This window comes from Rhipicephalus microplus, chromosome 10 (genome assembly GCF_043290135.1).
Source record: "Rhipicephalus microplus isolate Deutch F79 chromosome 10, USDA_Rmic, whole genome shotgun sequence".
NCBI classification, from domain to species: Eukaryota; Metazoa; Arthropoda; class Arachnida; order Ixodida; family Ixodidae; genus Rhipicephalus; species Rhipicephalus microplus.
The window spans coordinates 40,517,051-40,530,283 of record NC_134709.1 but is presented as its reverse complement, the minus strand read 5'-3'; the positions used below and the strand labels follow the sequence as shown (position 1 = coordinate 40,530,283).

The following is a 13,233-nucleotide window of genomic DNA, read 5'->3' as shown; positions in this document are numbered from 1 at the left end:
CCGTTCGTTCTTGCTTCCGTCCATCCATCCGTGTGTTCGTCCGTGCGTCTGTGTGTCCATCCGCCCGTCTGTCTGTCTACCCAAGCCTTCGTTTGTGCATTCGTCCATAAACCTGGATGTCTGTCCATGCGTCCATCCGTTCGTCTGTCTGTCTGGCAGTCCATGCATCCATCCGTACGTTTGTCTATCGGTCCGTCCATCTATAGTGAACACTTCAAATACCGTCATCTCGCATCTTTTCATCATATATTCATCATATACAAGTACCGCCATTAAGCGGACATTCCAGGGACTGAACTAGAGGTGGCTTCCTCCTCGTCCTCCTCCTCCTACTCCTCCTCCTCCTCCTACTACTACATCTACTACTACTACTACTACTACTACTACTACTACTACTACTACTACTACTACTACTTCTACCACTGCTACTTCTACTACTACTACTTCTACTACTACTACTACTACTACTACTACTACTACTACTACTACTATTACTACTTCTGCCCCGCCGCGGTGGTCTAGTGGCTAAGGTACTCGGCTGCTGACCCGCAGGTCGCGGTCTCAAATCCCGGCTGCGGCGGCTGCATTTTCGATGGAGGCAGAAATGTTGTAGGCCCGTGTGCTCAGATTTGGGTGCACGTTAGAGAACCCGGGTGGTCAAAATTTCCGGAGCCCTCCACTATGGCGCCTCTCATAATCATATGGTGGTTTTGGGACGTAAAACCCCACATATCAATTAATCACCATTACTGCTACTACTACTACTACTACTGCTACTCATACATCGTGGATGCACGACCCACGGCCTAAAAAGCTTCGCCCCTAAATGATGTGCGCTGACGCGCTGCAACGCCTGCGTGTGGTGATGTCTCTACAAGATAGTTTTCGCGTCTGCGAAACTTCGTGTGCCGTATTGGTGCAGTGATTATGGTGCTCTGCTGCTTGTGCCGAAAACCACGGGTTAGATCCCGGCAGCGGTGGTCGCATATCGATGGACGTGAAATGCCGGAGGCCCGTGTAGTGTTCAAGGTTAGGAGGAGGAGGAGGAATAAATGAGGAAAGACAGGGAGGTTAGCCAGTTCTCAGACCGGCTGGCTACCCTGTACTGGGGAAGGGGGTAAGGGGGATAAAGGATGAGAGAAAAGAGACGTTGTAAAAAAAAGGAGAGAGAAGGTCATCAGACGATCCACGACGCTGTTTACAGTCTGTCTATAAGACCACTTGCCCGCAGAAAGCGCAACAACGCTCTCAATGCCTTGCGTGCAGAGGACGGTCTCGGCCAGTGTCCTAATACCCTTTCTTCCGACAATTGGCGATTGTCTATTCTATCTAAAGCTTTCGACAGTTCTTTTCTTGGCACGCTGAAGCGAGGACACTCGCAGAGAAGATGGGAGAAAGTCTCTGCGCAGCCACAGTTGTCACATGTCGGGCTGCTGGCCACTCCGATTCGAAACGAATAAGCATTCGTAAAGGCCACCCCAATCCACAGACGGCACAAAAGTGTCTCCTCTGCTCTGGTTATTCCTGATGGAAGACGAAGCTGTAGGTGTGGGTCCAAATTATGAAGGCGGACGTTGGTGAATGCCGGTGAATTCGACTGAGCGAGTGTCAGTTCTCGTGCAAGTGATTGAAGCCTTGCAGCGGCGTCCGTTCTTGATAATGGTATAGCTACACAAGGGGCATCATCATGAGCAGTTCGGGCTGCTTCATCTGCACGGTCGTTTCCATCAATGCTGCAGTGGCCTGGTATCCATTGATACGCTATGTCATGTTGTTTCTCTATAGCCCGGTGATGAAGCAGTCGTATTTCAGCAATTAGCTGTTCGTTTGGTCCATGACGATATGGTGAGGCTGTAGCGGAAGCTGCTAAGCACCACCGCATTCTTTTCTATCCCGTCTGCAGCCGGCCGTCGACAGCGCGCCTACTCGCGGCGCCAGCGCCTCCTCCTCCGTGTTCGGGGAACAACGTGTTGTCGGGGCCGGCTCCGGGGATTAGACCGGCGGCATGCTACGTCTGCTCGCTCGGTGGCCCCCTTTTCCTCTTTCTTGTAGAAAAACGCGGGGGTGCCTCCTTTTCTCCCTCGTCTAGGGGAGCTCTCGTCACTCGCACGGAGTGGAAATAAACAGTCTTGCCCTGCAACTCCAAACCTGCTTCACGTCTCCTTTCTCGCTGCCTCCGGCAGCCGACATTCCCGGCCGCTACAAGGCAATGCCCTGGAGAGCTGCTTTGGAGTCGGAGAATATTGACCATGTCTGTTGCGGTTCTTCAACTAGGAACTCCAGGGCGGCACGAATGACGGCGAGTTCTGGGCTCGTTAAAGAACGACAGATGTGACAGATCGTCTTAAATTCCGGAGCACTCCACTGCGGTGTGCTTCATAGTCACAACGTGGTTTTGGGGCGTAGCAATGTATACATTCTCACGTCTCAGAAACTTCACCACGTTCGGATGTTAAACCATAACCAAGTTGATGAAAACAAGTTTTTGATGTTTTCCTAATATGCGGAGTGACAGTCTTAAAGCAAGTAACGGAGGACACTCGAGCTTTGCTTTCAAGAGTATAGTCGCCACAGCGTAATCAAGCCTCGTGCACATCGCCTTTTCAGCTGCTAACCTGCATCCGTTCTGGGTGCATGCCTCAACCATGCTGTAAGAAAATGAACGACCGTGCACGTAACGTTGGTTGTTTCAAAGTATCACTGAATACTTTTTCAATGTCAAAGTCCTATATTATTCTCACACAATAAAACTCGGTTGCAGAAAAATATACAGAAGAGGGTCCCATAGTCGAATACTGCAGCGGGACTCTTGGTTAATAAATAATAGTTAGCGAGAAGTCTAAACAGGGAAACACTGAACAAATGAACAGCAACAAAAAAGAACGCGAAAGGCAAAGTAATATCATATAGTTAAAGTACACAGACTGAAACACAGTGGCAAAGTACAATAACTGAGAAAGAAACGAACAAAGTAATTTTAACACAAGTGATGCAATTTGATGATCAGAAAGTTAACCACAGTTCTTAACTGCCCACAACGCCATACTTATTTATTTTGCTTATCAGCGAAGTCCGTAGGGCAACACGCGAACCCATGGAGCTATTCACATAGTTGATGGCTCTGCTGCTGCTGATGATCTAACATGTCTGAGTGCATTGTAATGGGTGGGCCTTTAAGACATCCACTAGTTGCTCAATTTACATGTTTTTACGCCCTGCGCAATTCTACGCTTCTACAGCGCAATATTACATGCGTCAGAGAAACTCCATTCACTGCATGACATTCGTATTGTATGTAATGAAGATAAGCACTATTCTGAAATGCAGAGGGTACCACTCTCAGGCAGAAAGACGATGACGTTCGTGATTGGTGCATCGTGACGTTTGTATCTTCTAGGGATTTTGCTGGAACAAACAGTGGTGTGTATCTCGGCAGTTAGAAATTACAATCACCAGATTTGGATGCAGAATTCCGTACCTGAATTATTATCTACCTAAAGCTGGACTCACAGCATCTCCGTTATGTCTATTTTGCAAGGAATCAAAATCAATAGATCATTTTTTTTATCCTGTCAACAACATTCTTATCAAAGGAGAAGATACCTGGTCGAACCGATTGAGAAGCTAGGTTTAAAAATAAACGTAGCAGTAACTTTATCATTCGTAAGGATTACATTAGGTTATAGCCACAGGGAGGTTTGCTCTGCCGCGTGTGCGTACATGATGGCAACCAAAAGATTACCTTGATAGTCTATTGTTATTATTATTTCCGGCTACGAGACCACCTGAATACCTGACTCATAACTCTCTTGATGATCCTGCCCGCGCGGTTCTTGGCCGATCCCCCTTTTTAGGCGAGTGCCAGCAAAGCTAAATGATCATTATCACAATAATAATAATAATAATAATAATAATAATAATAATAATAATAATAATAATAATAATAATAATAATAATAATAATAATAATAATAATAATAATAATAATAATAAACTCTTCTTCTTCTTCTTCTTCTTCATCAACAAAAAAACTGAAATGCTCGCCTGTTGCTTCCCGACCTGCTGCGACAAACCATACAAGAGTGCTGCACAGAAACACCTTATTCTAATGCAATGTTTTTTTTTTCGAAAGAAGTTTCAACAAACCTCTTGGCTTTGTCGTAGAACACCTGCTTGCCACGTGGATAGTTGGGTTCAATCCTCACTCGGACCCGGAAATTTCGATTATTTATTTTATTTGCCCATTTATCAATTTTTAGTTACACAAAAGACGATTTTTCACACACAACCAACGATGCCGACACCGTAATTTTTGAGGTACGAGTTCTTGGACGCTATCGCGTTAAAAGGGAACGTACGAGGGTGGAGCATATGGACACATCATTGTCCAGCATTGAGGCACATGACTTACTCTCGGTTTTCGACTTCACCTTCTATACCCACCGGGGATGTTTAATTCATGACATAGCTTGAGCCAGCCCTCGTTGCCATAGCAACCAAGTTCGAACAGCAATTCAAGGCGTTTCTTTCACTTGTTCACTGCCCTGTAAGCTTCCAGTGGTACATGCCTCCTTAGATGTTTTCATCAGTGCCTCTTTACCCTGTGGATTCTAATGTATTGTGTGGTTTCAGAATGAACGAAAACAGCTGACATTCAGCTGTAATGCGCCCCGCCGCGGTGGTCTAGTGGCTAAGGTACTCGGCAGCTGACCCGCAGGGCGCGGGTTCGAATCCCGGCTGTGGCGGCTGCATTTCCGATGGAGGCGGAAATGTTGTAGGCCCGTGTGCTCAGATTTGGGTGCACGTTAAAGAACCCCAGGTGGTCTAAATTTCCGGAGCCCTCCACTACGGCGTCTTTCATAATCATATAGTGGTTTTGGGACGTTGAACCCCACACATCAATCAATTCAGCTGTAATGCGGAGTCCTTATACTTGCTACTTCTTGGTGCGCATTGAGTTGCGATTGAGCTGCGATTAAATCTTCCACCTTCTATGACATTCATGCCAATTAGGAGAATAGAATCAAACAAAAAAATATTAACATCTTCCCAGAGATGCGAAGCAGCAGCGTTGTGCAAGGTGGCGTCATGGGTTGAACGGTGCTAACGCGGGTGCTGCGGGGAGCGCTGGGAGATTCGTTTTATAAGCGATTTGTTTGAAGTGCTTTCGAGACGTTGCCAATGATGGCGACGTCTAGGATTCGCTGGCAATGGCTTTCCGCTGTCGGCGCTTCCACACGGCTTCCTCGGCTCGCGTCTCCTCGGTGTTGCCCGCGCGCCGTCTCCATTCTCGAACGCGATCCGCGTGCTTGACTCGCACCTCGTCGGGGTCGTTGGCTACAACTGCCCACACTTGCGTTCGGCTTCCCTGTCTTGTGCCTCGTCGGTGTTGCAGGCGCGACGTCTCCGTTCGCGAACGCGGTCGGCTCTGCTAACCCTCGCAACGCCAGCGACGGCCGAGTTAGGCCCAATCGTTTCGGCGCATGTTTCGGCAGACAAAGAAGCTTCGCTTTTCGGCATCCTCCGCATCGCAGATAAATGAGCCGAAAGAGTGTTCACTCTATGTGCTCCTAAACGTTGAGAGCGCTGGAGAGGGTGAAACGAGAGAGAGAGAGTGACGTCACCGGACACTCCAAGGGTTGGGGCGGTGCCCTACTTGGCACCGCCCCAACTTTTGCGGCGAGCGAAGCGTGGTGGGGCGTTTTGGCGCGGAGACACGGACGGACAGAGTTACAGAAGCTAATAAAAGAGCTGCTTCGCATCCAAAAAGAAAAAAAAAAGAATAAATTGAGGGTTCGGCTACGCCAAGCAACGTAGTGTTGTGTTAAATTGTAAACAAGACTAACTTATCAGTGGTCAAACTCCGTAAAGGTTACTGTAAAGACGAATTATGGTTGTCCATCAAGTATGCTAGACACGCCCAACCTACTATACTGCGCATTACCATTCGTATACGGCAGGGCAACTGTTCATTTCTGGAATAGTTGGCAACAGACTTGTACACCTTACAAGTTTATTGCAAGTTTGCTGAAAGAACAATGAACTAAGGTTGCTTGCATGGTAGAGAGAAGGCTGGGGGCTTGTGGAAATGATAGAAGGCTAGCAGTGGATACTTTGATATAGTGTTAGAAGTTGTTAACTTCGAATAGGAGTTCTTTCAAAGTTGTCGTGGCTGATTCTCTACATTGAACACTCTCTCAATTTATGAGCTGAAGGGAATGGTGGAAATATATTGTAGGAACACCTTGAGCACCAATTAGTAGGTGCACAGTGCTTCGATGATAGCCTTCAGGCCCTCTATAAAGCGTCACGTTTCGGTGTTGCTTGAGCTTAGATCAGGCGTTGCAGGTAAGGCCGAAAAAAAGGCGAATAACTAGGCCCTGTAAGAAGCCTCCGTCTGACTGCACGGGGGCTCTCTACGGTTGAATATTTTCGGGAGAAGAACTGCCTTGTTATAAAAGACTGGAGATAACTTGAAAAAAAAGTAACTGGTTACCTGTAATGAGTTACAAGAAAATAGATTCAATAACTCACACACGTTAGGTTTCGAAACTGTGTTCGGTTACATTAGAACATTGACAAAAATTTGCTGATTACACGTAATCAATTACTAAAAACGTGTTACGTACAACCCTGGTACCCTTCATTGGCATGCTTTGCGATGAATGGTACAATACCATTCACTTTCACTCATATCCTGCAAGGCCATCAACAAATTGTTGATCGCTGGATGCATTGCGACGACTTTCGATCACCGCCACTGAGGACTCAGTGAGGGTCGTTAGCCTCGTCATCTCACCTGACGCACGCGAAATCATAATAGGTACGGGTAGAAGCATCCAAGAATGCGTGTAGCAAGATAAGCATGTGCACACTTAACCGAAGAATGATCGTTGTGAAGTTCAAGTCGCCGAGTGGCCTCGGCGGATTGGCACTGCGCGCCGAGTCGTAGACGATCTTTCCGATGATTGTGAGTGGCGCGGCTGTCATGATAACCGCTTGCACGCAATCTGCCCAAACGACACTTCGCAGACCTCCCTGAAAAAAAAAAAGCAAAATTTGCCATGGTTGGACGCAATCCAATGCGGCGTGAATGAATTTTAGTAAAGTCGCACTCTGAACAAGAAAGACTGAGCCATAGCTCAGTCTTGTTTGCATTGACTGTCAGACCACTACCTTTGCAACAGCAAATGTCGCATTTGCAGCAGACGCTGCTGGGCGCTGTTGGCGTTCTCGGTACGAACGCGCACAGAGTGAATGTATGTATTATAAATGGATGGATGATATGAGCGTCCCTTTCAAAACGAGATGGTGACATGTGTGCCACCAGGATCGACAAAAAAAACCTTATTTACTTATTTTCTTCTCTTCCTATGATTGACTATGGTCTTGCCTGGTTCTGTTAAATTGATCTTACTATATATGCAAAAAACAAGCAATTCACGGCCCTTTTATTTGATGCTTTACTGCAAAACGCCGTTGGTTTTCTCACTATGCATTTTCGCCCTTGTCGACTAGTTTTCTGACAAGAGTGCTCAAAGTGTCCCTTAGTTATTTTCATCGCAGGCGTGCTCAGCTTCGCACTGTTGTCCCTATGACCCAAGGCTTCATGTAGGCTCACTTCCCAACGTATTTAGGTGTACATCTCAACATTCAATCGGAACTTGCTACGTCGTTTTCTCAACTTCCCCACAGCTCTTACATTGTTCTCCTTCTTTAGTGAACGTCGCTTTATAACTACGCGTTCTAAAACAACCTGATGTCGCTTCAAATGCTAAATAGCTTTCCTCAGAATCATCCTAAAATGCCTCCGTGCTTATTTCGTTTTTTCCCTTTCGGTAGCTCCTCAAAGCCACTTTTTTTTTTCATCGCTGCTATTCAGTACATTCTCCCTGCTTTCTGAAGTCTTGCCTAACGCTCATATTTACCATATCGCTTAATCTGCCAGCCATACATTGACTGCTGAACCTCCTAGTTCTTTTTCAACACTGTGTGTCTACGCTGTTGCTGTACAAATACTGGTACACCATCTGTGCTTATCTACCATCTTACATACTCCTTAGCTTTTCTTGGAACCTCATTTCAGGAGCTTGCTTCTCAAGCTCCCTCCCTGACCAGCGGTCATATATCGGTGAACTCGCCCGTGATTCGACTCACTTAGACTTACTCAGACTAAATCAAGCCGTGAGTCTGAGCGAGTCTGGGTGAAAAAAATAAATAATAATAATAATAATAATAATAATAATAATAATAATAATAATAATAATAATAATAATAATAATAATAATGAGTCCGAGTGAGTGCAGTTGAAGAAATTTTTTGCCGGTGTGAGTCCGAGTGAATTCAGCAGAGGAAAATTTTGGCGAGTCTGAGTCCTAGTGAATCCAAAGCGCAGCATGTATTTCTTCAGTGAGTGCGAGTGAGTTCCAGTTTTTTTTTTTTGCTTGCCTAAGGTTCTATATATACATCGCAAGCATCACTATCATACTTATTTCGACTCATGTTTATGCTGACGTCTACTTACAGGTTTAGTAGTGTCATTGATACACCATTTCAATATTTATTGATCACAGGTGTGAAATTACGTAAGGAGTTGCCTTGACCCTTCGCTCACCAACTCTTTTGCGAAAGTTATTGATAAATAACTGTTTTCCAAGAAAAATAACTTTACCAGTTTGCGAGCACTCAGATTCGTTTTCCTAGCTATACTATGCCAAACGGCGCCAAGAGCACTGATTACACGAGATATTAGGGGTAAAGAGCATCGACACCTTTACCGAAGAAGCTAATTCAAGGCTAATGGACTCGCGCGATATCATTCAGACCGAGATCGAGCCATGAGTCTCAGTGAGTCCATTTTAGTTATGCGTAATTGAAATAACCTTATTAGGTCCACAATAGACGCGAGTTAACTCAGGGTCACCTAGCTAGGCCCACTCGGGGACGGTCAGCTTAAACCCGACCGCCCTCGCGTAGGCTCTCTAGTCGGCCAGCATTTGAGAGGTGAGGTCGTGGGCTTTAATCAGCTTGTTCATTTCCGCTTGTTGGAAAGGGGGACCGGCAAAGGCACAGCCCCACGGGTCATGCTCGAAGTCTGCATAACCGCCACACGAGAGCAATCCGAGCTTGAGAACCATCCGGGTGAGTAGAATTTACATGAGTGTGAGTCCGAGTGAGCTCGAAAGCTCGAAATATATCTCATGAGTGAGTCTGAGTCAACTCCTCAAGTTTCGCTGACCTATGCCGGCAGATGCCGACGTGTACAGCAGTGTCACCTGTGTACGCTTCTGCGGTAGCTGCTGAAGGTCGCCGCTCGAGTTGCCTCTCCGGCGATTCCAACGATGCTCGCTAGATGGCGCGCCGCCACTCAACGTTTTTTGCATGTTTTGAGCTTGTCTTTATCATTATAAGGCAGCAGCTGAAATCTTCATAGCACTTGTTTTATGGTACGGCTTTTTCGGGGGCCAGTCACCAGGTATTTATTAGTTATTGCGGGTGTGTGTGTGTTTGAAGTTTTTGTGTTTTTTTTCTTTTGCCACCCCGTGGGGGTGGTGCGCGTACATTGAACACGCAAATTTTTGTAGTAGAGCTTAGACTTTCTTTTTTTTTCGTAGTGCAGGGCTCGAGTTTAGTAATGATCGAGTATAGGGACAATTGGTGTCAGAAAGACAAGGTTAAAAAGACTGTAAAGTGTTCAGGATGTGGAGTGGGTTTGAAAGTGGACCCAAGCGTAGAAGCGGATGGAGAAGAGGCTGACGCGAAGTGTAGGCAATGTGAGGTCAAGAAACAATAGAGAAAATGATGGTTGCCCAGAGTGAACTGCTGATGAAAATCGCCGAGCTCGAGACTGCGTTGGCGACAGAGCAAGAGAAAACGAGGGCAATGGGAGAAAGACTGAAGTCCGCCGAGGAAGCACTAGCGAAGCTGAACAAAGGAGCGGCCTACGGAGAGAACAGTAGAGAAACGACAACCAGAACGGCGGAGAAGGAAGAGGAAGCATGTTTGGAAAAAAGCATGTTCAGCCGGTTCAATTGTCGCAAGGCCCAGCTTCAGCGAGGTAGTGTTGGGGCTGGGAGGGGACAAAGCAGCCGGTGTCACAGGTGCAAGTAGCCCCCAGGTGCAAGACGCTCCAGCTGAAAAGTCACAGCTTGTGATAATCGCCGAGGACTAGAATTTAAATCGATGCACAGAAGCGATCAAAGAGAGGGTAAGAGGTGACAAGAGGGTTGCAGTAGGGTTGTTCCCAGGACGCAAGCTGGAAGCAGTCATGAAGCAAGCGAGCGCAAAACTCAAAACTACAGCTGATAGACGAAACCTCGTGATAATTTCAGGCGGTTTAAACGATGTCTTAAATGAAGATACAGCAGGACTAGCAACCACACTGGCGAAAGGCGTCGATGACATGCGCGCCACTTAATTCTCCTCAGGTACAGGTAGTATGCACGATACCGGAGGTACCGGTGCGCGATAGCAGCCTGCAAAGAGCGGTTGTCAACGCAAACCAAGAGATATGGCGGATGAGTCGAGAGAAAGGCTTTGAGGTGGTGGAAATAAACAGAGAGGTGCATAGGTGGGGTGGTATTCAACGAGACAGAATTCACTTCGATGGGCGTCTGGGTCATCAGGTGGGTTGGCGACTTGCAGGACGCGCAGTAGCTTTTTTGGGGGGCAAACAGGCCCTTCGGGGTGCAGGATAGCTAGTAATGAGGAAAACAACCAGGGAGACTCTTTGACAAGTGGTATGGACGGATACGATTCAAAGTGGCACCAGTATCTAAGATAGGTAGAGTCCGGGGCATAAATAGACGTAGCCACGAGTGCCGAGCCAATTCAGACATAGGGTATATTAACATGCAGGGTGGTAGGAACAGGCTGAAGTGGGAAGAGATAGAACAACAGCTAAGGGAAGAGAGGGCGATGGTATACAGTTTTGTAGAAACGCATCTCAGGGACATGGAACAACCTCCGAACAATCCGGACTACGTGTGGGAATATTGTAATAGAACAGAACGCAGCAGGAAGGGGGGTGGTATTGGGGCATTCATTCATAAACGTACAGACCGGCAAAGGGTCAAGCAGGAGTGAAAGGAACATTTATGGCTAAAAGGGAAAGTGGCAGGTCAAATGACACTCCTTGGTTTCGTGTACTTGTGGACGGGAGCAAAGGCCAGAGAGGAAAACCAGGCAATGGTAGAGTGTATATCAAAGGACATTTAGGAGTTAGGAATAGAGTGCGAGATAATTATACTAGGAGACATGAATGCGCACATAGAAGATATAGATGGGTATACCGACCCGACAGCAAAAGGATCATGGATATGTGTGAAAGGCTTGATTTGATCATTTGCAACAGTACCGAGAAGTGTGAAGGGCAAATAACATGGGAGGTAGGAAGGCTGCAGTCGATGATAGATTATGCACTGATTTCACATAGGATGTATGATAAGCTCAGGGGAATGCACATAGATGAAGGTGGCTTCAGAAGTCTGGGTAGTGATCACAAACGTATCAAGCTAAGTTTTGGAAGAGCAGTGAAAGTGGGAAGGAGACAAGATGAGCAACTACTGGAAAATTTTTATCCAGAAACGCAAATTAAAATAGCCAATAAAGAAATTGAGAAAGTAATCACGGAGGATAATAAAACAGTGTGGACATACACGAATCTACTTAGACTGTTTGAGCTAGAGCTTGCTAAGACGCGTGACAAGTCACCCCGGAAAAGAAGACACAAATCCAAAAGTTGGTGGAATGAGGAAGTTAAGAGAGCCATAGAAAAACGTCAGGAAGCCTCTAGGGAACACAGAGACGCTAAGCAGCGGGGTGAACCGACAGATGATGTTAAAAGAAAATGGGAAACCTTTCTAAGCTGTAGAAGGGGTGCATCCCTTCTGATCAATGAAAAGATTAGAAGAAAGGGAGCTCAGTGGCTAGCAGAAGTACATAAAGATAGAAAGGCAGCTGCGAAATTTTGGAACCATCTAAACTCCCTAAGAAATGAGACGAGCCTAGAGCAGAGGTTTATAACTACAGCCCAAGGTGCTAGGCTAGAAGGGGACGAAGCTATTGAATATATAAGAACAAGGGGGACAGAAAAATTTCAACAAAGAAATGCTTTATGCACCACAATAGACAAGGATGAGTCAAGTGGTGCAATGGCTCACTTTCCACAACGAGAGTGGGAAAGGGCTGAGAAAAGGGTTCCTAGTAGTACATCAACAGGCCCAGATGGCATTCCAATTATGCTGATAAAGACATTAGGTCCGAAGTCTGAGCAGGCTTTGAGAGAGGCAGTGAGCAAACTAATAATCGATGGTGAAGTTCCCGATGGATGGAAACTTAGCAGGATGAGCGTGATCTACAAAGGATAGGGGGACAAAAATGACATAAACAACTACCGTCGTATAACAGTGACATCAGTGGTCTACAGGCTGGCGATGCAGATTATAAAGGAAAGACTGCTGGCATGGATAGAGGATGATGGGGTGCGGGGGGAACTGCAGATTGGGTTTCGGAAACACAGGAGGTTGGAAGACAATCTGTTCTCACTGACGCAGTGCATCGAAATAGCAGAAGAGGAACACAGGCCCCTGTGGCTAGCATTTTTGGATATCAAGGGAGCGTACGATAGCGTGGTTCAAGAGGAATTGTGGGGAATACTGGACACACCTGGCGTGGAACATGTAGTCACTAATCTTTTAAAGGATATCTATAAAGGTAACAAGGTAGTTCTAAAGTGGGAAAAACAGGTATCCAAGCCTGCAGAGGTAAAACGGGGGCTTAGGCAGGGGTCTCCCCTGTCACCCTTATTATTCATAATGTACCTACAATGATTAGAGGCCAAATTAGAGAGAAATGGACTGGGTTCAACCTCTATTTAGTCAAACATGAAAAACTCATTGATTAGGCACTACCAGCATTAATGTACGCAGATGATATAGTGCTAATGGCCGGCAACAAGGAAGATTTGCAGAGATTGATGGACATCTGCGGTAATGAGGGAGATAGGTTAGATTTCAGATTCAGTAAGAAAAAATCAGCAGTAATGATTTTCAATGACAACGAACGTAGTGAGCTTAGAATACAGGAGGTCACGCTAGAGATAACAGATAAATACAAATATCTGGGCGTATGGATAAGCAATGGGATCGAGTACCTAAGGGAACACGAAATATACGTGACGACTAAAGGTAACAGGAATGCAGCAGTGATGAAAAATAGGGCACTGTGGAATTAC

General features: G+C 46.2%; 1 protein-coding gene across 1 annotated transcript in view; it reads right to left on the bottom strand.

Annotated features, from left to right (window-relative positions):
* Positions 1–13,233, bottom strand: part of LOC142774219 (sodium-coupled monocarboxylate transporter 1-like) — a 57,543-nt gene that overhangs the window by 32,771 nt on the left and 11,539 nt on the right. Inside the window, exon 5 of the mRNA XM_075874614.1 lies at positions 6,799–7,037. Within this exon, the coding sequence (XP_075730729.1) occupies positions 6,799–7,037 (239 nt within the window). The remainder of the gene's footprint in view (positions 1–6,798; positions 7,038–13,233) is intronic.